Below are 24,672 nucleotides of genomic sequence, written 5' to 3'. Positions count from 1 at the left end.
CAAAGTGGGTTCCCCTCTTGGTGAGCGTTGAGCCAAAAGATACAACCAATCCAAAGAATAGGAAAAGAAAGGGTTTTACCCGCAACAAGGAAGAAGAACATCAGGGATTTTTCCAAGATTGGAGAGAGAGACAGGGAGTCACAGCTTCCTGAAGGAAATACTCACCAGCACCCAGGTAGGAAAACCTCAACTATAATTGATGAATTGCTGGAGTCTTGGTGTAGATAACTGAGTTAAAATCTCCAGAGGTACCCAGTCATAGGGAATCCCCATAATATTGTGAGATTAACCTCCAGAAGCTTGACCAAGTTTCCATAGTAAATATTGGAGAAAAATTCCCTCATGCTTCCACCAAGGGGAGGGGGAAAAGAACCTTTTTGAAATAAGCCAGAGCACTCTGTTCTTAATAAAGCCTGCCCTCAGGGGAAATTAGCTAACCAGAGCCTAATATGCTGGGGTAATCATCAGAGTCTAGCTGACCTGAGGGAAGGGAAATACCCAATTCCAGCCCACTCTAGCTATCTTGTTGACCTAAGGATAAGGGGAGAAAAAACAAAACAAAACAGAGAAACTCTGGTGAAGGTCACAGTCTAGAGGCATAGACTCCCTAAAGATTCAGACCTGGTCATAAATTATAAAATGCCCCCCACATACACATTTCACCACCACATTACTAAAGCCCTATTTAGAGAAGCTCCTTTTACCTGTTATACCATGTCTAGCTATCAAGAAAAAATTACATGGCATACCAAAAGGCAATATATATATATATATATATATATATATATATATATATATATGACTTGAAAAGAGAGAACAAGCATCAAAACCAGACATGTCAGGGATGTTGGAATCATCAGACCAAGAATTTAAGACAAATAGGGTGAATATAATAAGGGCTCAAATGGATAAAGTAGACAGCATGCAAGAATAGATGGGCAGTGTAACCAGAGAAATGGAAATCTCAAGAAGGAACCAAAAAAGAAATGCTAGAAGCAAAAAAGAGTGTAGCAGAAATGAAGACTGCATTCAGTGGACTTATTAGTAGACTGGATACAGCTGAGGAAGGAATCTCTGCATTAAAGGATAGAGCAATAAAATCTTTGAAAACAAAGAAAACAAAGTCTGAAAAAAATGGAACAGAGTACCCAAGAACTGTGGGACAGCTGCAGAAGGCATAAGTTATGAGTAATAGAATACTAGAACAGAAGAAAGAGAGAAAGGAACTAAAGAAATATTTGAAACAATAATGGCTAAGAATTTCCCCAAATTAATGTGAGACACCAAACCCACAGATCCAGAAAGCTCAGAAAACACCAAACAGGATAAACTGCAGAAGAATTACACCTCAGAATATCATTTTCAAATTACAGAAAGTCAAAGACAAAATATCTTGAAAGAAGCCAGAGGAAAAAAATCACCTTGCCTCTAACATCCACCTTCTCAGAGACCATGCAAGCAAGAAGAGAGAGCAGTGAAATATTTAAAGGGTTAAGAGAAAAAACTAACAACCTAGAATTCTGTACCCTGTTAAATCATTCTTCAAAGGTAGGGAGAAATAAAGACTTCCCTAGACTTACAAAAATTGAGGAAATTTCTTGCCAGCAGACCTGTCTTGCAAGAAATGCTTAAAGAAGTCCTTAGAAGGAAAAAAAATATTGGTCAGAAACTGAGATACATAAAGAAAGGAAGAGCATCAGAAAATGAATAGATGAAGGTAAATAAAAATTATAACAAATTTTGTAACTGACTTAATAGGTAAGTTTGTTCAGAATAATGATAGCAACAATGTATTCAATTATGTATGCTTATGTATATAGTATATACATGCATGCTTTATAAAATTATATGTAAGTAAAATGAGTGACAGTGATGATACAAGTGATGGGAGGAAAGAATTAGGAATTTTTTAAAATTTTAAGATACTTTCATGTTAAGTGGTATAGCATTATTTGAAACTGTACTTGGATTAGCTGTAAAAGTATGTTGCAAACTCTAGGGCAGTCACTAAAAACAGTTTAAAAAAGGAAGTATAACAGATACGCTGAGAAAGGAGACAAAATGGAGTCATATAAAATGCTCAATTAATACCATAAAAGGCAGAAAAAGAGTGAAAGACAAAAATAGCAACAAAGAAAACAGTAATACATACAATAGATATGAATCCAACTTTATCAATAATCACTCTGAATGTCATTGGTCTAAATACACCATTTAAAAGACAGAGATTATCAGGGAAGCCTGGGTGGCTCAGATGGTTAAGCTCTGCCTATGGCTTAGGTCATGATCTCAGGGTCATGGGATCAAGGCCCGCCTGAGGCTCCCGGCTCATCCCAAGGTCTGCTTCTCCCGCTGCCCCTCCCCCGTTCATGTGTGCATGCGTGCTCTCTCTTTCACTCAAATAAATAAATACAATCTTGAAAAAAAAATGGAGATTGTCAGAGTGGATCAAAAAATATGACCCAGCTATCTGGTCTACAAGAAACCCACTTTAAGTATGAGGACATAGATAGATTGAAAGTAAATGGATGGAGAAAAATACATCATGTTTATGCTAACAAAAAAAAAGCAGCAGTAGCTATATTAATTTCAGAAAGAGAAGACTGCAAAGTAAGGAAAGTTATCAGGATTAAGGAAGGTATTCCATAATGATAAAGGGGTGGATTTCTTAAGGAGACATAACAATTCTTAACAGTATGCAACCTAAAAACAACATCAAACTACATGAGTCAAAAACTGATAGAACTGCAAAGAGAAATAGATGAATCTCCTATTATAGTGAAAGACTTCAACACCCCTGTTCAGAGGTGGACAGTTCCAGCAGGCAGAATTAAGGACATAGTTGAACTCACGAATACTATCGATCAAACTATAAAGCTCCAACAAAAATATTGAAGGAGAACTAAATAAATGGAGAGATATTTCATGTTCATGGATAAGGAAGACTCAATATTGTCAGGATGTCAGTTCTTCTCAACTTGATCTAGAGATTCAGTGCAATTCCAATGAAAGTTTTCACAAGTAATTTTACAGATATTGACAAACTGATTCTAAAGTTTATATGGAGAGATAAAATGTCCAGAATATACAACACCATATTCAAGGAGAAGAGCAATATTGGAGAATTGATACTGCCTGACTTCAAGACTTACTATAAACCTACAATATGATATTGACAAACTGATAGACAAACAGATCAATAGAACAGAATAGAGAAACCAGAAATAAACCCACATAAAAATAGTCAACTGATCTTTGAAAAAAGAACAAAATTAATGAAATGGAGAATAGACAGTCTTTTCAACAAATGGTGTTGGAACTACTAGACATCCACATGCAAAAATCATTTGTCTGTACATAGACCTTACACCCTTCACAACAATTAAGTCAGGATGGATCATAGATCTAAATGGTAAATATGAAACTATGAAACTCCTAGAAGATAACATAGGAGAAAACCTAGATGACCTGAGGTATAGTAATGCCTTTTTAGGTATAACACCAGAGACATGATCCATACAGAAATAATTGATGAACTTGACTTCATTAAATTAAAAAGCCTCTGCTTTAAAAATTCTCACCAAAATACTAGCCAGTAGGAGCCAACAGTACATTAAAAGGATTATTCACCACGACCAAGTGGGATTTATCCCTGGGCTGCAAGGTTGGTTCAACATCCACAAATCAATCAACGTGATACAATACATTAACAAAAGAAAGAACAAGAATCGTATGATCCTCTCAATAGATGCAGAAAAAGCATTTGACAAAGTACAGCATCCTTTTTTGATCAAAACTCTTCAGAGTACAGGGATAGAGGGTACATACCTCAATATCATAAAAGCCATCTATGAAAAACCCACAGCAAATATCATTCTCAATGGGGAAAAACTGAGAGCTTTCTCCCTAAGGTCAGGAACACGGCAGGGATGTCCACTATCACCACTGCTATTCAACATAGTATTAGAAGTCCTAGCCACAGCAATCAGACAACAAAAAGAAATAAAAGGCATCCAAATCCGCAAAGAAGAAGTCAAACTCTCACTGTTTGCAGATGCTATGATACTTTATGTGGAAAACCCAAAAGACTCCACCCCAAAACTGCTAGAACTCATACAGGAATTCAGTAAAGTGGCAGGATATAAAACCAATGCACAGAAATCAGTGGCATTCCTATACACCAACAACAAGACAGAACAAAGAGAAATTAAGGAGTCGATCCCATTTACAATTGCACCCCAAACCATAAGATACCTAGGAATAAATCTAACCAAAGAGGCAAAGGATCTGTACTCAGAAAACTAGAAAATACTCATGAAAGAAATTGAGGAAGACACAAAGAAATGGAAAAACATTCCATGCTCATGGATTGGAAGAACAAATAATGTGAAGATGTCAGTGCTACCTAGAGCAATCTACACATTCAATGCAATCCCCACCAAAATACCATCCACTTTTTTCAAAGAAATGGAACAAATCATCCTAAAATTTGTATGGAACCAGAAAAGACCCCGAATAGCCAGACGAATGTTGAAAAAGAAAAGCAAAGCTGGTGGCATCAGAATTCTGGACTTCCAGCTCTTATACAAAGCTGTCATCATCAAGACAGTATGGTACTGGCACAAAAACAGACACATAGATCAATGGAACAGAATAGAGAGCTCAGAAATGGACCCTCAACTCTATGGTCAACTAATCTTTGACAAAGCAGGAAAGAATGTCCAGTGGAAAAAAGACAGTCTCTTCAACAAATGGTGTTGGGAAAATGGGACAGCCACATGCAGAAGAATGAAACTGGACCATTTCCTTACACCACACACAAAAATAGACTCAAAATGGTTGAAAGACCTCAATGTGAGACAGGAGTCCATCAAAATCCTAAAGGAGAACACATGCATCAACCTCTTCGACCTCAGCTGCAGCAACTTCTTCCTAGAAACATCACCAAAGGCAAGGGAAACAAGGGCAAAAATGAACTATTGGGACTTCATCAAGATAAAAAGCTTTTGCACAGCAAAAGAAATAGTCAACAAAACCAAAAGACAACCGACAGAATGGCGCAAGATATTTGCAAATGATATATCAGATAAAGGGCTAGTATCCAAAATCTATAAAGAAATTATCAGACTCAACACCCAAAGAACAAAGAATCCAATCAAGAAATGGGCAGAAGACATGAACAGACATTTTTCCAAAGAAGACATCCAAATGGCCAACAGACACATGAAAAAGTGCTCCACATCACTCGGCATCAGAGAAATCCAAATCAAACCTCAATGAGATACCACCTCACACCAGGCAGAATGGCTAAAATTAACAAGCCAGGAAATGACAGATGTTGGCGGGGGTGCGGAGAAAGGGGAACCCTCCTACACTGTTGGTGGGAATGCAAGCTGGTGCAGCCGCTCTGGAAAACAGTATGGAGGTTCCTCAAAAAGTTGAAAATAGAGCTACCCTACGACCCAGCAATTGCACTACTGGGTATTTACCCCAAAGATACAAATGTAGAGATCCAAAGGGGTACGTGAACCCCGATGTTTATAGCAGCAATGTCCACAATAGCCAAACTGTGGAAAGAGCCAAGATGTCCATCGACAGATGAATGGATAAAGAAGAGGTGGTATATATATACAATGGAATATTATGCAGCCATCAGAAGGAATGAGATCTTGCCATTTGCAACGATGTGGATGGAACTGGAGGGTGTTATGCTGAGTGAAATAAGTCAATCAGAGAAAGACATGTATCATATGACCTCACTGATATGAGGAATTCTTAATCTCAGGAAACAAACTGAGGGTTGCTGGAGTGGTGGGGGGTGGGAGGGATGGGGTGGCTGGGTGACAGACATTGGGGAGGGTATGTGCTATGGTGAGCACTGTGAATTGTGCAAGACCGTTGAATCACAGACCTGTACCTCTGAAACAAATAATGCAATATATGTTAAGAAAAAAAAAGAAGAAGAAGATGGCAGGAGGGGAAGAATGAAGGGGGGAAATCGGAGGGGGAGATGAACCATGAGAGACGATGGACTCTGAAAAACAAACTGAGGGTTCTGGGGGTGGGGGTGGGAGGATGGGTTAGCCTGGTGATGGGTATTAAAGAGGGCACGTTCTGCATGGAGCACTGGGTGTTATGCACAAACAATGAATCATGGAACACTACATCAAAAACTAATGATGTAATGTATGGTGATTAACATAACAATAAAAAATTTAAAAAAATAAAAATAAAAAAACAAAAAGCCTCTGCTTTGTGAAAGACTATCTAAATTGGAAGACAAACCACAGATTGGAAGAAAATAATTGCAGAAGTCATATCTGATAAAGACTGTTATCCAAAATATACAAAGAACTCTTAAAACACAACACTAAGAAAACAAGCAACCCTGGAGATAAACCATGAGAGATGCTCGAGTCCAGGAAAAAAACTGAGGGTTGCAGAAAGGGAGATGGGTGGGGGGATGGGGTAACTGGGTGATGGGCAGTAAGGAGGGCATGTGATGTGATGAGCACTGGGTGTTATGCACAAACAATGAATCATGGAACACTACATCAAAAACTAATGATGTAATGTATGGTGATTAACATAACAATAAAAAATTTAAAAAAATAAAAATAAAAAAACAAAAAGCCTCTGCTTTGTGAAAGACTATCTAAATTGGAAGACAAACCACAGATTGGAAGAAAATAATTGCAGAAGTCATATCTGATAAAGACTGTTATCCAAAATATACAAAGAACTCTTAAAACACAACACTAAGAAAACAAGCAACCCTGGAGATAAACCATGAGAGATGCTCGAGTCCAGGAAAAAAACTGAGGGTTGCAGAAAGGGAGATGGGTGGGGGGATGGGGTAACTGGGTGATGGGCAGTAAGGAGGGCATGTGATGTGATGAGCACTGGGTGTTATATGCAACTAATGAATCATTGAACATTATATAAAAAACTAATGATATGTGAATTTAAATTAAAATAAAAAGAAAACAAGCAACCCAATTTAAAAATGGAAAAGGACCTCACCAAATGAATAGACACCTCACAGATGGCAAGTTAACATAGAAAGAGATGTTCCAGATCATATGTCATCAGGGAAATGCAAATTAAAACAACAATGAGAAACTACTACATCTCAATTAGAATGGCCAAAATCACAACACTGGCAACACCAAATGCTGGGGAGGATATGGAACAGAAGAAATTGTCATTCATTGCTGGTGGGAGAACAAAATGGTATAGACACTTTGGAAGACAGAAAGATGGTTTCTTACAAAATAAACATACTCCTACCATACCATCCAGCAATCATGCTTCTTGGCATTTACCCAAAGGAGTTGGAAACTTAAGTCAGCACAAAAGCTTGAACATGGATATTTTTAGCAGGTTTATTCATAATTGTCAAAACTTGGAAGCAAGAAATATGTCCTCCTATAGGTAAATAGGTAGGTAAAATGGTTAAATAAACTGTGGTAATTCTGATAATGGAATATTATTCAGCACTAAAAAGAAATGAGCTAGCAAGCCATGAAAAGCCATGAAGGAAACTTACCTGAATATTACTAAATATAAGAAGCCAGTTTGAGAAGGCTGCATGCTGTATGATTCAAATTATATGACATTCTAGGAAAGCCAAAACTACATGGACAATATAAGAAGATGAACAAGCAGGGGCACCTGGGTGGCTCAGTCGTTAAGCATCTGCCTTCCGCTCAGGTCATGATCACAGGGTCCTGAGATGGAGCCCCACATTGGGCTCCCTGCTCTGCAGAAAGCCTGCTTCTCCCTCTCCCACTCCCCCTGCTGGTGTTCCCTCTCTCGCTGTATCTCTCTCTGTCAAATAAATAAATAAAATCTTAAAAAAAAAAAAAGATGAACAAGCAGAGTACAGAAGATGATTATAATCAAGGAGGGTATGCACATGTAGGGGCAGGGGAGTAAATGAAAAATTTGTGTACCTTCCTCTCAATTTTATTGTAAACTAAGTGTCTTAAAAAATAATCTTAAAAAAAGGTAGTGTAGTCTTAAATATATAAAAAAATGATTTTATATGTGCTTGGGATAATATTTACTATAGTAATATTTGCTGTGAAAGTTTGCATTTATGTATCTACAAATCTTAATTTTTCAGAGTGTGCCTATTAAAAAACTCATAATTTCTCATGTGTTGAAATTAAAATATTAATGGATTTTTCAGAAATGCCTTCTTCCTCTACAATGCATTTCTTTTTTTTTTTTTTTAAGATTTAGATACCTTAGAGAACATTTCATACCTTAGAGAACACAGATTATTTCAGTGAATAGATATAACATTTACATTCTGTATTGCTAAATATTATAGGTAACATTACACATTTGTGTAGTTCTGGAGAAGAAATCTAATGTTTTTGCCTTGGCTTCCAACTATAAAGTCTCGGTCATTTTCAGACCATAAAGTACATTTTTAATCTTATTCTTAAATTTTTTTTCAAATATAAAATGGATCAAGTAACATTCTAATTAAATTATTTTGCGAAGTTAAATAAGTTTATTATAAAGATGTGTGTGGTGCCAAACAAAACAAAATATAACACCAATTAGAGAACTGTAAAACTCACAGGCCCTCAAATAGTCTACATTACATATACATATGCATATATATACTGTAAATTATAATCAATCTAAATATTCTATCTGAAGAGAATTACAATTAAGGTCAAATTTTAGATAAATAATCCAATACAAAGATTTTTTTTTATTGCAGAAAGGCAATTGTTTTCTATTAAACTGCAAATGCATTATTGATGTTTTGACATATTTTGGTAAGGGTTGGAAAATATGAGGAATAAGAACATAAAGAAACAGTGTTCCATACTTTAAATTTTTAAGTTTATACTCAGCTGCATCATTACATCTTCTTTTTTTTCTGGGTCACAATTATTGTGATACCATTTGAGCAAATTTGCCCATCAAAAGACAGGCTTGCTTAAACAAAACAAACTTCTGAATGAGAAATGATACAACAGGTTACAAAGAATGTGTTGAGCTAATTTTCTTGGAACTGTTTCAGAGCAAAAGAGTCATCAAGTTCATCTTTCATGGAATTGAGTGGGTGTGAAGTATGTGATGCTTGAGAAAGAGAATGTCTAGGAGGAAATGAAATAGTTCAGCAATTATCTTGCCAATTAAAAAAGTAAGAATTTTCTTAATTTTGTAGAAATACTTCATTAGCTTGAAGGAAGTGCTAGTTAAAAGCTACCACCATCATCAACAGCTAAGCAAAAACCAGAACCAAAACTTAGTAGAAGAATATGGTAACAGATTTTATTCTAATGTGGTAAAATATTCATAACATAAAAATTCCCACTTTAACTGTTTTTATGTGTACAACTCAGTAGCTTTAAATATGTTCACAATATTGTGTAACTATCACCACTATCTATTTTTAGAACATTTAATCATCTCAAACAGAAACTCTGTACCCACTAAACAAGAACATTCACTCTCCCTTCCTCACCAGTCCCTGGTAACCTCTATTCTTTCTGTCTCTTATGAATCTGCCTATTCTACATACATCATATAAGTGGAATCATACAATATGTGCCCTTTTGTGCCTGGATTATTTCACTTAGCATAGTGTTTTCATGGTTGTACTTCTTGTAGCAGGTATCAGATTCCTTTTTACGACTGAATAATATTCCATTGTGTGAGTGACAAACACTACACTTCGTTCATCCATTCAACTGCTGATAGACTCTTGGGTTGCTTCTATCTTTTGGCTAGTATGAATAATGCTGCTATGAATGTTGGTGTACAAATACCTGTGTTAGTCTTTGTTTTCAGTTCTTTGGAATTGCTGGATCACATGACAATGATATGTTTAACTTTTTGAGGAATGGCCAAACTATTTTCCACAGTGGCTATATCATTTTACATTCCCTCCAGCAGTGCACAAAGGGTCCAATTTCTCCACATCCTCATCAACACTTATTATTTTCTGTTTTGGTTTTCTGATAGTAGCTGTCCCAATGGGTGTGAAGTGATATGCCACAGTGGTTTGGTTTGTACTTCCCTAATCACTACTGATGTTGAATATCTTTTCATGTGCTTATTGGCTATTTGTGTGTCTTCTTTGGAGAAATGTCTGCTCAAGCTCGTTGTCACTTTTAAAATTGATTGTGTTGTTGCTATTGAGTTGTACTTCTTTATATATTATGGATATTAATCCCTTATCAGATATGTGATTTGCAAATAATTTCTCCCATTCTCTAGATTGTCTTTTCACTCTTTTGATTGTATCCTTTGATGTACAATTTTTTAAATTTTGGTGAAGCCCAATTTATGTATTTTTTCTTTTATTTTCTGTGCTTTTGGTGTCATATCTGCCACCACCCCCAAAAAACTCATTGCTGAATCCAATGTCATGAAGACTTTTCCTGATGTTTTCTTCTAAAAGTTTTATAGTTTTAGCTCTTAAATTTAGACTTTTGATCTATTTTGAGTTAATTTTTGTATAAGATAAAAGCCCAATTTCATTCTTTTGTATGTGGATATACAGTTTTCCCAGCACAGTTTGTTGAAGAGACTTCTTTCTTCATTGAATGGTCTTGGCACCCTTGTGAAAAATCAATTGACTGCATATGTGAGAATTGGGCTTTCTATTCTATTCTATTGGTCTCATGTTTCCCCTATGCCAGCACCACACTATTTGGATTACTGTAGCTTTGTGGTAAGTTTTGAAATCAGGAAGTATGAATTGAGTTCTCCAACTATATTCTTTTTCAAGATTGTTTTGCCTATGTGGTATCTCTTGAGATTTCATGTGATTTTTATGATGGTTGTTTTTATTTCTACAAAAAGTATCATTGGGATTTTTATAGAAATTGCATGAATCTATAGAACTCTTTGGATAGTACTGTCATCTTAATGATATGAAGTCTTCTTATTATCTACGAACATGGAATTCTATGAACATAGAATTCCCATAGAATGGGAAGATATTCCCATTTTTTTAGGTCTTCTTTAATTTCTTTCAGCAATGTTTGTAGCTTTCATTGTATAAGTCTTTTGCCTCCTTGGTTAAACTTATTCCTAAGTACTTTATTCTTTTTGATGTTATTGTAAATGGAAATGTTTTCTTAATTTCTTTTTCAGATTTTTCATTAATAGTATATAGAAATACAACTGATTTTTGTGTTTTGATTTTGTATCTTTCAACTGTGTTTCATTTGTTTCTTAGCTCTGACAATTTTTTTGGTGGAAGCTTTAGGGTTTTCCACATATAAAATCATGCCATCTGTGAAAAGAGTTAATTTCACTTCTTGAGAAATACTTTTACTTCTTTTCCAGTTTGATACTTTTAATTTTTTTTTCTTGCCTAATTACTCAAGCTAGAACTTCTAATACTATGTCGAATAAAAGTGTTGAAAGCAATTAAAAGCAGTGGTCAAGCTTCAGAACCCATAACTGATATTTTGAAGGACAACGTCCTTAGTATCCACCCTGGCTCTAGCAAGCTGCACCAGAAACTCAGTATGCCACCCTCACACCACTAACCACAAAGATTGGGGATGGAGGATGGTAGCCACTACCATAAGGGAAAGGTTGAAATTCATTGAAATTTACCAGCTCTCCACTGGGTGTTCCAAGGTTTCTACTAGAGTCCAGAGTTCCAAAATAGTTACTTCAGACAGTTCCTGCCAGTTCAATAGTTGTTTAGAAGAAATGATGTATTCCTAGAGCTTCCTATTCCATCATATTCTGTGTTGGATTTCTTTTTGCCTGTCCACCCCTTCTAGCCTGATATATTTTTGTTTCAATAAGGTCAAGGCCTTGGGGTAAATTCTTTGTGGGACAGTTGGCTTCCTTTTGTTTCAAAGTCACAGATTTACCACAGATCTTGGTTGGCCATGTGACAGACACATTTGTGTAATTCAAAAAACCTTGAGGGTGAGTATAGAGAGAATACAGTTACATTTTCTTTGCTTCTGAAATTGATATAAATCCAAATTAGGCAAAATTTTTTGAATTTATATAAATTATTTACATTTAAAGGCCATGAATGATTCATTTAAAATATTTTTTGTGTGTGTGTGATAAATCAGTGAAACAGTATTTCAGAAACAACCATTTTGTTTCATCTGTTTCTTTTTTTTTTTTTTAAGATTTTATTTATTTATTTGACAGAGAGAGAGAACACAAGAAGGGGAAGCGAGAGAGGGAGAAGCAGACCCTCCTCTGAGCAGGGAGCCCAATGTGGGGCTCAATCCCAGGATTTGGGGATCATGGCCTGAGCCAAAGGCAGACGCTTAATGACTGAGCCACCCAGGCACCCCTCATCTGTTTCATAACCAACTTTGTCAGTCAAGTCTTAGATTAATGAAAAAAAACCCCAAACTTTTGCCCTGTGTCCTACATTTTTACCGCCTTTTGCATCCTGTCTGAATAATCTTAAATTTAGAATGTTTAAAAAAATCAGTAAGCAGACTATATCACGTTTCTTCCTAGGAAGCAGTTTATAACTTTTAGAACTTTCACAAAAATGGTCAATCTTGGGGCTTTCCACTTGATGATAAACTACTTATTTGAAATTTCAAAAAGGGTGCCTGGGTGGCTCAGTCGGTTAAGTGTCTGCCTTTAGCTCAGGTCATGATCCCAGGGTCCTGGGATTAAATCCTGTGTCGGGCTCCCTGCTCAGCGGAGAGCCTGCTTCTCCCTCTCCCTATGCCTCTCCCCTCTCCTCCACTTATGCTCTCTCTCTCTCTCAAATAAATAAATAAAATCTTTAAAAAAATTTTTTTCAAGAAAATGCAATGTTTCTAGCAGCTTCATTTTGAATTGCTAATCTTTACCACATTCTAGGTGTGGGTTGGCTATCTAATTATTGATATCTGCATCAAGATATTCTTAATCCATGTTTTACTTCTGAAAAATAATAAAGTAGATGTTTAGGGGTTAATATTGTGTTTAATGAACACTTTTGTTTTTATTTTTATTTATTTTTAAAATTATCATTATTTTTTAAGTAGGTTCCATACCCAGCATGGAGCCCAATGCAGGGCTTGAACTCACAACCCTGAGATCAAGACCTGAGCTGAGATCTAGAGTCAGACGCTTAACCAACTGAGCCATCCAGGTGCTCCAATTTTTATTTTTAAAGAAAGAATTCCACCCATCATGTAATGAATATACATCCTTGTGACAAAATGAGCAGATTTTCTCCTCTAAGAGGACCTTTCTGAAGTTGAAGAAAACCAGTATTGTTGAGGCTGGGCATCAAGGATCTTTTGTCATTCTTTTCTATGTTTTTCTGGAGAACTTACTAGAAAAAGCCTTCTAGAACTTTCTGCTTCCCAGCCTTGAGGAGATTCCCTTTTAGGTTTAGCCTCTCACTTTTCTTCTGGCTAAACGAACAAAGCTCTGTGAGAACTGTGTCTTTTGAATCCAAGAAAAAAAAGACACTCCAAGCACTATTTGAATATAGATAATGAGGGGAATCAGTTACAACCCTCAAGAAAAGATTTCCAGCATGAAACTGTCCTTTTTAGTGCCTGCCATTTCTGTCACTCTAGGTTGGGATTGTCTGCTGAGGGACCATTGGTTCAGCTGCTTCCCAGAGGGAACCCGAGCTTTCCAGCCCAGGTAATGGCCTCCTGCTTGCTCTTCACACAGCCCCTTCTGAACCAGCCCTAAGGCAAACAGCTGTTTCACTTCTCCCCTTCTCTGCAGGCCAGCCTGTCTCTGCGTTTCTCACCATCACCCTTTCGCCACCCCCCCTTCCTCACCCCTCTCCCACATGTGTCCCTTTCTTCCCTTCCTCTGTGTCTGCTCTTCTCAGAAGTTAGCTTACAAAGCAAAGTTGTAACTTTGAATTCCTGTTTTTCCAACTACCCTCATGTGACAGGATATCTCCTTATTGGAGGTTTTCCCTAATTTCAGAAGCCCTTTAAAAGTGAGAGCTTCCTCCACACCTCTTTTCAGCAGGGCAGCTCTGAGAACAGAGTAGCGGAAGGGGTGATTGGGTGCCTGCATTGTTTTGGTTCCTTCTTACCCCCTCCTCTCCATCAGTGCAAGCGAAGGATAAACTCTGGGACATGAGGCTGTCCCTGCTCCTGGTTTTCCTCTCTCTCATTCCGGCCGCCGTACAGCTGTTGGGTAAGTTGACTGAAGTGGAAGCTTTCTGACTTGGGGCCTGGGGGCGATGACACACCTTCCCTTTTGGGTCAAGGTTAATGGATTCCTTTCAATACCTGTGGTGAGGAGGAAAGCAAAAGTCCCCTGCACCACTGGCTCTGCGGGGAAACCGGTTGCCTCCTCCTGGAAGCCAGGGACCAGGAGTAGGGAGGCTGCTTCTCAGGCCAGAGGAGCCACCTGGCCCCCAGCCCCACAGAACCCCCGTCTCCTCCTGACTTCTCTCATGTCCCATTGTTCCTTCCCTGCTCTGTTCTTAGAAGCATTTCCTCTGTAGTTTGTGTGTTCTGCTTTTCAATTCACAATATTCCTGTCTAACCACCAAGAAATATCTTCTGAAAGTTTTTGGCCAAAAGGAGGAAGGCACTGTTGTCTTTCTTCACGGTGGGTCTAAGGATCATAAATGATCCTCCAAAGATGGATTCCGTGAGATTTTCACAATGTGTCTTTTTCTGTGAACAAACTTTTTAATCATCCATAGTTTTTTTTACAGCTACAAAGTTCATCCTTATCAGTATTCTAAGTTGTTCAAACTGACTTACGCTTGTTTTCTACCTCTTCCCCTCCCCGCCCCTCCCCAAGACTGATGATTACTCAGGAGGAACAGATTCACAGCTTTTCAATTCGCAAAGACGTTGTTGAGTCTCTCTTTTCTAGTTCTCTAGACTCAACCTATTTAACTTCAGAAAGAAAGTACCTTAGAATTTTCATTCCCCCCCCCTTTTTTTTGAAATGAGATCGAAGGGATCTCAACTTTGAACTTTTCATTCCTGATCCCCCTTCTTTTCTCCCAAATCAGCACAGGTCATCTCTGTGCAGTCTGTGCAAACAGCACTCCATACTCTCCATGTAATGGTGGGGGCAGGACTGGGAGCACAACAATAACACAGAAACGGCCACCACCAGGAGACTTCCAGAGAGGGTGCAGACCACAGAAAACATTAAATCATGATGAGCATTAAGTAGCAGTGATTATATGGGGCACCTGGGTGGCTCAGTCAGTTAAGCATCCAGCTCTTGATTTCAGCTCAGGTCTTGGTCATGGGGTGGTGGGTTCAAACCCCGTGCTGGACTCCATGCTGGGTGTGGAGCCTACTTAAAAAAAAAGAAAAAAGAAGTAGCAGTGATTATAAAAGCACAAGTGAAAGTCCCCTGCCTCTGCCAGGAGCTTACTCTGTGTTGTAGTTTCCCTGTTTCTAAAATGGGGAGCGTAATGTTACCTGCACCATGTTTTTGCAAGGATTCAGTGAGTTACAAAATGGAAAATGTTTAGAACATAGTGTGGCCCATAGGAATTGCTTCCTAAGTGCTAGCTATTAAAAGTAGTGACTTCTTGTTCCTACAGTAGTAACAAATTATCCAATAAAAGCAGTATATTAAGCATTTAAAGGAAAGATTTCCCATTAAAGGAGAGATTAAGCATTTAAAGGAGAGATTTCCCAAGAAACCATGCTGAGGTTCTTGGAGTCTGAAAAGGTATTTTGCCTTATTCCTGATTACAAAGCCTATCTCTCAATGAGTAAGGGGTGCTGAAGGAGATGCTTAATCCAAATGGGAGAAGACCACAGGCTGATGTTAGACATTAACACAGTGTTCATCTTGGAAGTCTGTCTTGTGGCCCCAAAGGTTAAAACTAAAACCAATGAAAATCTAAGAGTTGTACTGTCTCAAATAGAATAGTCTGCTTAGGAGTAAGTTCCCTGTCACTGGAGGTCTTCAAACAGAATCTGGATGAACAGTTCAAGGGCTCTGTGTGGGACCTGGATTTTAGCCCAGGCAGTCCAATAGAAACATCATTGGTTACTTTTTTTTTTATTGCTGAACACCAATATGCCACTTTATTATTTGGATTTTTTTTTTCCCATTTGTCACATACCTGTCAATATTTACACAATGAGGAAAATCAACCAGCAGTGGAAGCAACTGACCAAATCAGCTGATAATTCTGTACCCTCTTAACACACATCAATTCTTACTTGGTAGGGATATCTTTGCTTTGATTCAGTCTCACAGCTATTCTTAAAATCGGTGTCAAGATTGTCACATCTTTAAATACAGATAGAATTGCCAGAAGTACTTAATTTTATATATATATATATATATATATATAATATATGTACACACACATACAGAAAAATACAAGACTAATTGTTTTTCCACAATATTTAATTTACACACTACTATAACTCTATGCAACTTCTGAAGACAGGTTAAGGGGTACAAGAAACTGTTTATAGCTAGTAAATAGTTTGGTCCAATATTGTCTTAATGTAATGGTTATTTGCTCCCTCCCTTTTGTGTGATGACATACTATGACATACAACACATGCACAATCATCCACTTATGAACAAATGAGTAAGACGCCACTCAGACTAACATCTGTATACCCAAAGGGTCAACCAATCACACACAACTAATAAGGCTAAAAAAAAGTAAAAAGAAACAGATGACACTGATTTTATGAATATATTTTATTTAACCCAATATATCCAAAATACCTCTAGTGAAGATTAATCAGTATAAAATGTATTGGGATATTTTTACATTTATTTTTTAAAAGTTAAATTTTCAAAATCCAGTGTGTATTTTGTACTTAGAACACATTTCAATTCAGACTGGCCTCATTCAAGTGTACAATAGACCCTTAGGGCTAATGGCTACCATATTGGGCAGCATAGATACTAATTTTCTTCAAACTGACTCTTAATGTTCTGGGGCAAGAAATGTTTCTCAATTTGCTTAGGAAAGTTTCCCTCCTTGAGACAGCAGGATGCCTTACTCTGATGAATGTCTTCCTCTTCATGGGCACAAATATGGGGGAAGCAGGGAGGTGCTGAAGATCTGTTTACTCAAGGAATAAAAAACAAACAAAAACGTGGGTGAGGGAGCCCCTTCCGGAATTTTTTCCCTTGAGAGCCTATAATTCTGATTTTACCTCTTTCTTGGTACTTTGTTACTTCGTAACTTAGTACTAAGTACTAAGTAACTGGTACTTAGTAACAAAGCAGTAGAACAAAGGGTATATGAATTCCCTTACCCCCTGTACCCCCTGTCCTGGCTCCCGACCCATGAAGAAAACCCACAGAAAGGTCTCCCTACTTTCTGTGGTTTATTTTTTTTTTCAACCGAGAACTCTTTTTCCCACCTCCCCGAGCGCATTATCACATCATCAGCACTGTGAGCATCCTTGTCATACCTCGAGGGGCCAGGAGCCCAAGCTTAAAGGGGAGGGAAGTTCTTACCCTTTTCTTGCCCTGCTATCTGTTAGCAAGAAGAATTCGATTTCAAACTACCAATGTGATGTCACTGGAGGCAGAGTTGGAAAAGATGCCAACAATAGGACCTCACTAGCCAGTGAATGTAAAACAAATGCAGTGAATTTGATCTCTGGCACAGTCTCATGCTGCATCCAACCTCCATGTTTTATAGGTAAGAACACTGAAGTCCTGACAGGTTAAGTGATCTTTCCAGAGTCTCACAACTAGTTAATGGCACAACACATTTAGCGCTCAGGACTCCTGACTCCCAATAGAGTATTCTTTTTATTAAACAGAAGCAATTCTTTTTTTTTTTTTTTTTTTTTTTGCTGAATGAATGATTGGTTAATACCAATCTAGAATTTCTTCAAGAAACAATTCCCCACTGCCATTCCCTTCATCATTTTAATTTTCATAAAATTTTCCTTATGATATTTCTAATTTTCTTTATTTCTAGTCTCTTCATTTCTTCCTTTACATATGACTTCTTTTAGATGCCGGATTTAAGACATACTTTCTAAAGTTACTGAACAAAACCAAGTTCTTGTCATCTTTCTTTTTTTCCATTGTTCTTACATTTGTCTATTTTTTATGTTATTGTTCCAAACTTCATTTGACTTTTCTGAAATTGAGAAATGGAGATCTGTGTATGTAGGATATTGCAGTTAAAGATAAGATGACAATTGCTTTGTTACATGACAATTCAGTGCCTTGTGAGGGTGCTGAACCTAATTTCTCAGTAGGAGGAGTCATCATTGGTTAAATGTGAACTTTACAGAGTCAAATGTGCTCAACCTCAGTTAAAGACAAAGACCCTTGTCTTCAAAAGGGAGCTAGAGAGCACAGGCATCCTTCAACTCTCAGATCTGGCTGGTGGGACTGCAACACGAGCAGCTAAGGGAGAACTAAGAGGTCACCGAGGCCACAAGAAGAGTGGAACAAAAGAAAGTAGCTTCTGAAGTAGCATATTTCCATGGCAGAAAGGGAGTCAAACTGATGTCAAAATGAGACCACTAATGTCCTCTTGCCTCTTGGCTACCATCAAGCATTGTTGGATGGAAACATCATGTGGTTAGTTTGGTCCATAGAGGAGACTAGTGGAAATCAGTCAGAACAAAAGTGAGGGTAAAGCAGGTAAGAAAGCAAGTACCCTTTCAAAAAGAATTGAAACTGACCTTGAAAGGAGAAAGTATTCGAAGACAAATTTGTCCACTTAAAAACCAAGCTAAAGTCACAGAGCCCATTCAGATCCTTAGTCCCATTCATTAATCATCTTCAGATCCTTAACAATAGCCCCATGAGGTAAGATGGGTAGATGTTACCATCCACATTTTACTGCGTGAGAAAACAGGCTCAGAAGTCAGCTAGCCAATAAGGACCAGAGCTGATTCTTGACTATTGTCTTCTGGCTCTGAGGCTAAGAGTTTGCCAGCTGGAGTGTGTTGACAAGGAAAGACATAAAATGTGTTCAAAACAACAGTATGTCAAAGAAGGACTTAGTCCCTCTATTTGTATCAACTGTTTAGACTTTTCACTCGGGGAGGAGAAGGAGGGCATTACTCCTGGAATGTTTACTATATGCAAAATGATATGCTGGGTATTTTATATAAATTATCTCATTTAGAAGTTCATAGCAACTCTATCAATGGGGCATTATTATCCCTATTTTACAGATGAGGAAATCGAGGCAGGAATGATTAATTTAACTGAGCAACACAACCACCGAATGGTGGAACCAGAATTTGATCACAAATTTGCTGACCCCTAAGAATATACCTTTCTCCACCACATTAACTGGTCTCTAGAGTTTGGAATCTCTGGAATCTCCACCATCTCTGTTCTTCTGTTCCTGTCTCTGAGCTGCAACAGCTCTATTTTCTCTAGTCTCATCCTCTTCTCAACCATTCCATGCTGTCTTCAAGACTGATTTTCCCAAATTAATGATAATACTTAACACGTAGATAGCAGTTTCTACGTGTCAGGAACTGTTCTCAGTGCTTTATTTAGATGATCTCATTGAATCCTCACAACAACCAGCAGGTCCTATTATTTTCCCCTCATTTTTCAGATGGAAAAAAGGAAGCACAGAGTGGTTTAGAAACTTGACCAAAGTCACACAGCCAGTGTGATTATGTCATGATCAGATGGACATGATACATAAAGATTAATTAGGTAGTTAGCATGACTGTGAGGGGAAGAAGGAAGAGTGGTGGAGGTCAACTTCTTACCTACAGATTTTGTTTGTTTGTCCTAGAATTGGGGGAGTGGTTGGCATTCTGAGGTTGAAGATCTAGGAGAGAAAGGAAGGGAGAACAAGTGGAGAGGCAGAAGGGGGTAGAATCCAGGACCCAGGTAAAGAGATCAGCAGACTCAGTAGGGAGACCTACTGAGATGGGAGTGAACAAACCCAGGAAGGGTGTTGCTGTTCATATCTTTAGGAAGGGAGACAGGAAGTTGGAGAAATGCCTTACTCCTGCCCTCTCCTTTCTCCTGAGGTCATAACCCATATTGGATTCACCCTTGGACCTCCCCAAACAGCCAAATGCAGTGACTTAAATTATTAGGTTCTCTGAATATTTGGTGAATAAATGAAGGATCAATGTGAAAACTAAAATGACTCTCAATTTTTCCTTTATTCTTCTGTTCGACATTGCCAAACCTAACACTGTGATCCTTAGTCTGCCCTCCACCCCCACCCCCAGCACTTGGCATAGTTTTTTGCAGGTACTTGGTGCATGATAAATATCTGCTTTTCACTTAACTTTAGTTCTTGGAGGACACCTATGTAGGTTTTACATTCATTTACTGAGGCTTTAGGGACAGAATTCTTGGTTTGGGTTGTTTAAGACACTATCTCTGACAGTGATTGGAGTGAAGTAGTTCACGTGGGAAACGGTCCCAGGAAACACTGGCAGAGGAGTGTGGAGGTGAGACTGGGAAGGGGAGGAGCCAGTGACCACTGTGGACACCTGGAGTTCAGCCCTGCTGGGGTGCTCTGGGTAACAATGTAGACTATGTGCCTCAGAGTCATCCCACTCAACATGGCAAGGATTGGGGGTGTTTATTCATCAGTTGCTATCAGTCAGTGGTGAAGGGCTACTCCGGGGGGGCCTCCATTCTCTGACCTTTCTTGTCTTCGCAGCATGTAGGCACAGGGTCCTCTAATGCGCCCCAGGCCCAGAGATACTGTGCTGACATTGAGGAGTGGGACTCATAGGCACTGAACTGGCAAAAGGCAAGAAGAAATAAGTAGAGTTCTGGCAGCATCTGCTACAAAATATCCACTTATTTTCCTCATATCCAGCTTTTCTGTCTTGCAAAAGATTGTTTTTCATGTTAGTAGATCAGCATTTGATTTATCGATAGTGGGGAAAGTCTACAAATGTATAAGGAAATATAGCACATAATAGTTCTATCTCTAGATAGTCGAATTTAATAACCTAATTTTCTTTGCTAGTCAATTTAGAAATTTAATTACTTGCTCAATGTTATGGAAAAACTTTAAACTGTTAAAATGTGCTTAAACGAGTATTCACCCTCATGGGGTGCCTGGGTGGCTCAGTTAGCTAGGCATCTGACTCTTGATCTCAGCTCCAATCTTGATCTCAGGGTCGTGGGTTTGGGCCCTGAATTGGGCTCCTTGCTAGGTGTGGAGCGTATTAAAAAAAAAAAGAATATTCAAACTTATGTTATTGGATATCTAATCTTCAGTTATTTTGACTTGGGATATTGAATTGAAACTTACTGCTTCTTTCCTGAGTGTATTTTGACCTTTGAGGTTTCTGCCTTTGAATTAACTACAGGTGGTAGGAGCTCAGTGGGGCACAGAAGTTGTCTCTGGTTTGTCCTTGCAATATCACCTACACAGCGCCTGCACATATTTCTTGAAAAATTAATACGAGATGAGGAAGATAGAGATAAGATGGAAGAAGGGTCTCCTCAATTCTATAAATAAATTTCTGATGTGTAAGTATTTAAAAAGCAGAAAGAAAAACACACATTCAATCTCATAATTGAGATGGCAGAGAAATGAATAGAGCAATTTCATTGTCCTCATTTGTTAGCTTTGTACTGTTTCTATTGTAATAACATAATTAGTATAGACAGAGAATAGAATGTTTATACATAGAAAACGTTGGTGTGGTTAATAGTGGCAAAAATACCACAAGTTGCCTTTCGGTCAAGGCCTTGAATCCGTTTCAGAGGAAGAAATCAGAGACAACTGCACAGAGACCATGATAAAAGGAAAACTCCGTGTTGATTAGTGGGGGAGAGGAATAGTGGATGACTGAAATCATAAAGTGATAATGTTACATTTCCTTATATTGTCTAGCAAAGACAATATCAAACTTGCACTGCTCCCTAATGTCAAAGATAAATAAAGGAAACCAGAATAGATAAGTTTGAATTGAAATAGAAACTTTTCATTTCCAAGTACTCCTTTATAAATATTTATAAATTGTTCTTTGGTAAAAATAAACTTTTAAGGGAAGAGGCAACATTAAATACACCCATCATCATTCATCTGTTATTAAATAAAATAATGCATCTGGGTTACTAGTCAAGATGCTTCAGATTAAATTAATGTTCTTTCATTCATTCAACTAATATTTGTGGACAGACTATTTTGCTCCAAAAAGAGAGGATACAGTCCTGAACCAGAAAGATTAAGTCTTTCTACTTGTGGGATTTACATTCCAGTAGAAGGACATGGACAAAACATAACTAAATGATTTTTTAAAAAGAATATATTTTAAGATGGTTATGAATATTATATAGAAAATAAAAGAGCAAAATTTGGATAGTCTGCTCACTAAGGAGTTGACACTTGAGCTGGGACCTTAAAGAGCATTCCAAGAAGAGAGAATTTGAAATATGAAGTTTCTCAAGTGGAAATGAAGTGTTTGAGGAACAGAAAAGCCTTGTGGCTGGAAGGTGGTGGGTGAGAGCAGGGACAGGATCATGTCCCCCCAGGGAGCTAGGATGTGGAGGTTGATGTTTTTCTCTTGTGTACAGTAGTACACTCTTGAAGGATTTAAATTGTTGGGAAAATATAGTTGGGGTGCCTGGGTGGCTCAGTTGGTTAAGCGTCTGCCTTCGGCTCAGGTCATGATCCCAGGGTCCTGGGATCAAGCCCCACATCAGGCTCCTTGGTTGGCGGGAAGCCTGCTTCTCCCGCTCCCACTCCCCCTGCTTGTGTTGCCTCTCTCGCTGTGTCTCTCTCTGTCAAATAAGTAAATAAAATCTTTTAAAAAAGAAAATACAGTTAAAAACAAAATCTCCTCCCAACTTAGAAAAGCCAACTTAGAAAACCTCTCACAAAGGTAATCATCTGAGCCACCCAGGTGCCCCAGACTGGTGTTTGACCAAATATCTGGGTACTGTGTCCTAGCCAAGCTGACACATAAAATTGTCACAGTATATTTCTGGGTAGAGCCAGTAGATTCTGCTTTTGTTCTAGAAAGTGAAGGAAAGCTGGGTATCCAGGATGTCCTAGGTTTTTGGCTTAGGGATATGAGTGGATGATGGTGCCATTAATGAAAAACCAAAGATTGGATGTTTGCTCATTAAATGCCATGATATTTAGAGAAAAATTAAGATGGAACTGCAGATGAAAATAAAGTACATGAAATAAAAGTCAAATAAGGATAAAAAATCTCTGAAGGAAGAACACTATTTGTGCATGAAAACTCTCAAGCACCTTACCTTAAATGGCTGGTGACCAATGGGTTATATGACTAAATTTGGGTGATGAATAAATGTTGGCTATTCAATAATCCTGAAGTATGAGGTGGAAGATATTTCTGTTGATGAGATGTTACTGAGCAAAACTATCTGAAAAGTGGAAGATAAGTCTAGATAGGAAAACAATAGGCAGAATAGCAAAGAAATTAAATGTAAAGGGTAGTATAGTTGAGTTTACAGATCTATATGACAAAATTTTCAGACTTCATTACCCTTTTAGATTAGAAGAGCCTAGATTTACATTTGTGTGTGGTAAATGATCACAGTAATTGGTTGTTTTTTTTTTTAACTTTTTGTTTTCCTATCTCCTGTGTTTTATTATGAACAAAACAGCATACTTTTAATATTTTAATTTTACTGCCAATGCAGAAAGTTACTCATCTTGTCACACTATGGCATGAGCAACAACAAGATGAGATCAAGCCGGGGAAGGAGTTCAGCTAGATGGGAGGAGCTCCGGCCGGGCATTGAGCGCTGAGTTGACAGATGTCAACTCCAGAGAAGCCAACAGAAGCAGGTGTTCTGAATTGAGACTCTATTGAGTCCCAATTCCAAGAAATCAAACCAACAGAAATGAGAAACCCAGCCAAGGAAGCCCGGCTAAGGTTCAAAGTAGCACCAAATTAGGAACCCAGACAGGAGGTCTCTAGTGTGGGACAAGAGCAGATGCAGGAGCAGGGCAGGGGGAAATAATCTTTCAAGGCAAAGATTCATCGTAAGCCCTAAATTGATGGCCCAAGAACTGATCTCAGAATGCAATGGTGCTAACCTGACAGGGATGTTAAGGACAGTAAATAGAATATGGTTTGTGAAAATGTTTAGTAAACGGTGAAGGACTCTGTCAGTAGTACTTTTATTACTTTGTTATATTTCACTGGGATGATTTGATTAAAAATAATGAGCTAATTTAGTCAGACCCTCGAATATCTGCAGTACTACCAGCTCATTTTGAAAGAACACTTACGTAGAAGGAATTTAGGAGATCTTCCGAGGTAATGTTTGATATTTGTGTCGAAAAATGAAAAGTACGTTCATTTGTCTATTCTTTTTTTTTTAAAGATTTTTTATTTATTTATTTGAGAGAGAGAATGAGATAGAGAGAGCATGAGAGGGGGGAGGGTCAGAGGGAGAAGCAGACTCCCCGCCAAGCAGGGAGCCCAATGCGGGACTCGATCCCGGGACTCCAGGATCATGACCTGAGCCGAAGGCAGTTGCTTAACCAGCTGAGCCACCCAGGCGCCCCATTTGTCTATTCTTAAAAAAAATAAAAAGGAAAAACCTTTACATGAATTCAGTTTTAAGGGGAAAAATATGCTTTTCAGATGCTTTTTTTTTTCTTTTTCTTCTTCTTCTTCTTCTTCTTCTTCTTCTTCTTCTTCTTCTTCTTCTTCTTCTTCTTCTTCTTCTTCTTTTTTGGCAACAGGAAGTACAGTTTTGCCAGCTAGTCACTGTGTACCATAAGCCATCTACGCATATTTATTTAAATTACCAGCCCCAAATTAT

General features: G+C 38.0%; 1 protein-coding gene across 3 annotated transcripts in view; it reads left to right on the top strand.

The window, feature by feature from the left end:
* Positions 1 to 13,816: 13,816 nt before the first annotated feature.
* MRC1 (mannose receptor C-type 1) overlaps positions 13,817 to 24,672 on the top strand; it is a 117,736-nt gene continuing 106,880 nt past the window's right edge. Inside the window, exon 1 of one of the 3 annotated variants that reach the window (XM_064591998.1) lies at positions 13,817 to 14,130. In XM_064591998.1, the coding sequence (XP_064448068.1) occupies positions 14,070 to 14,130 (61 nt within the window). In that variant the 5' untranslated portion in view covers positions 13,817 to 14,069. The remainder of the gene's footprint in view (positions 14,131 to 24,672) is intronic. The other 2 variants (XM_064591997.1, XM_064591999.1) reach the window with 2 other exon arrangements.

Source organism: Mirounga angustirostris, unplaced genomic scaffold, assembly GCF_029215605.1.
Source record: "Mirounga angustirostris isolate CCGP_5_RB_7025 unplaced genomic scaffold, mMirAng1.0.hap1 SCAF_5, whole genome shotgun sequence".
Taxonomy (NCBI): domain Eukaryota; kingdom Metazoa; phylum Chordata; class Mammalia; order Carnivora; family Phocidae; genus Mirounga; species Mirounga angustirostris.
Note: the sequence above shows the minus strand (reverse complement) of the source record. Positions and strands in the feature narration are given on the sequence as shown.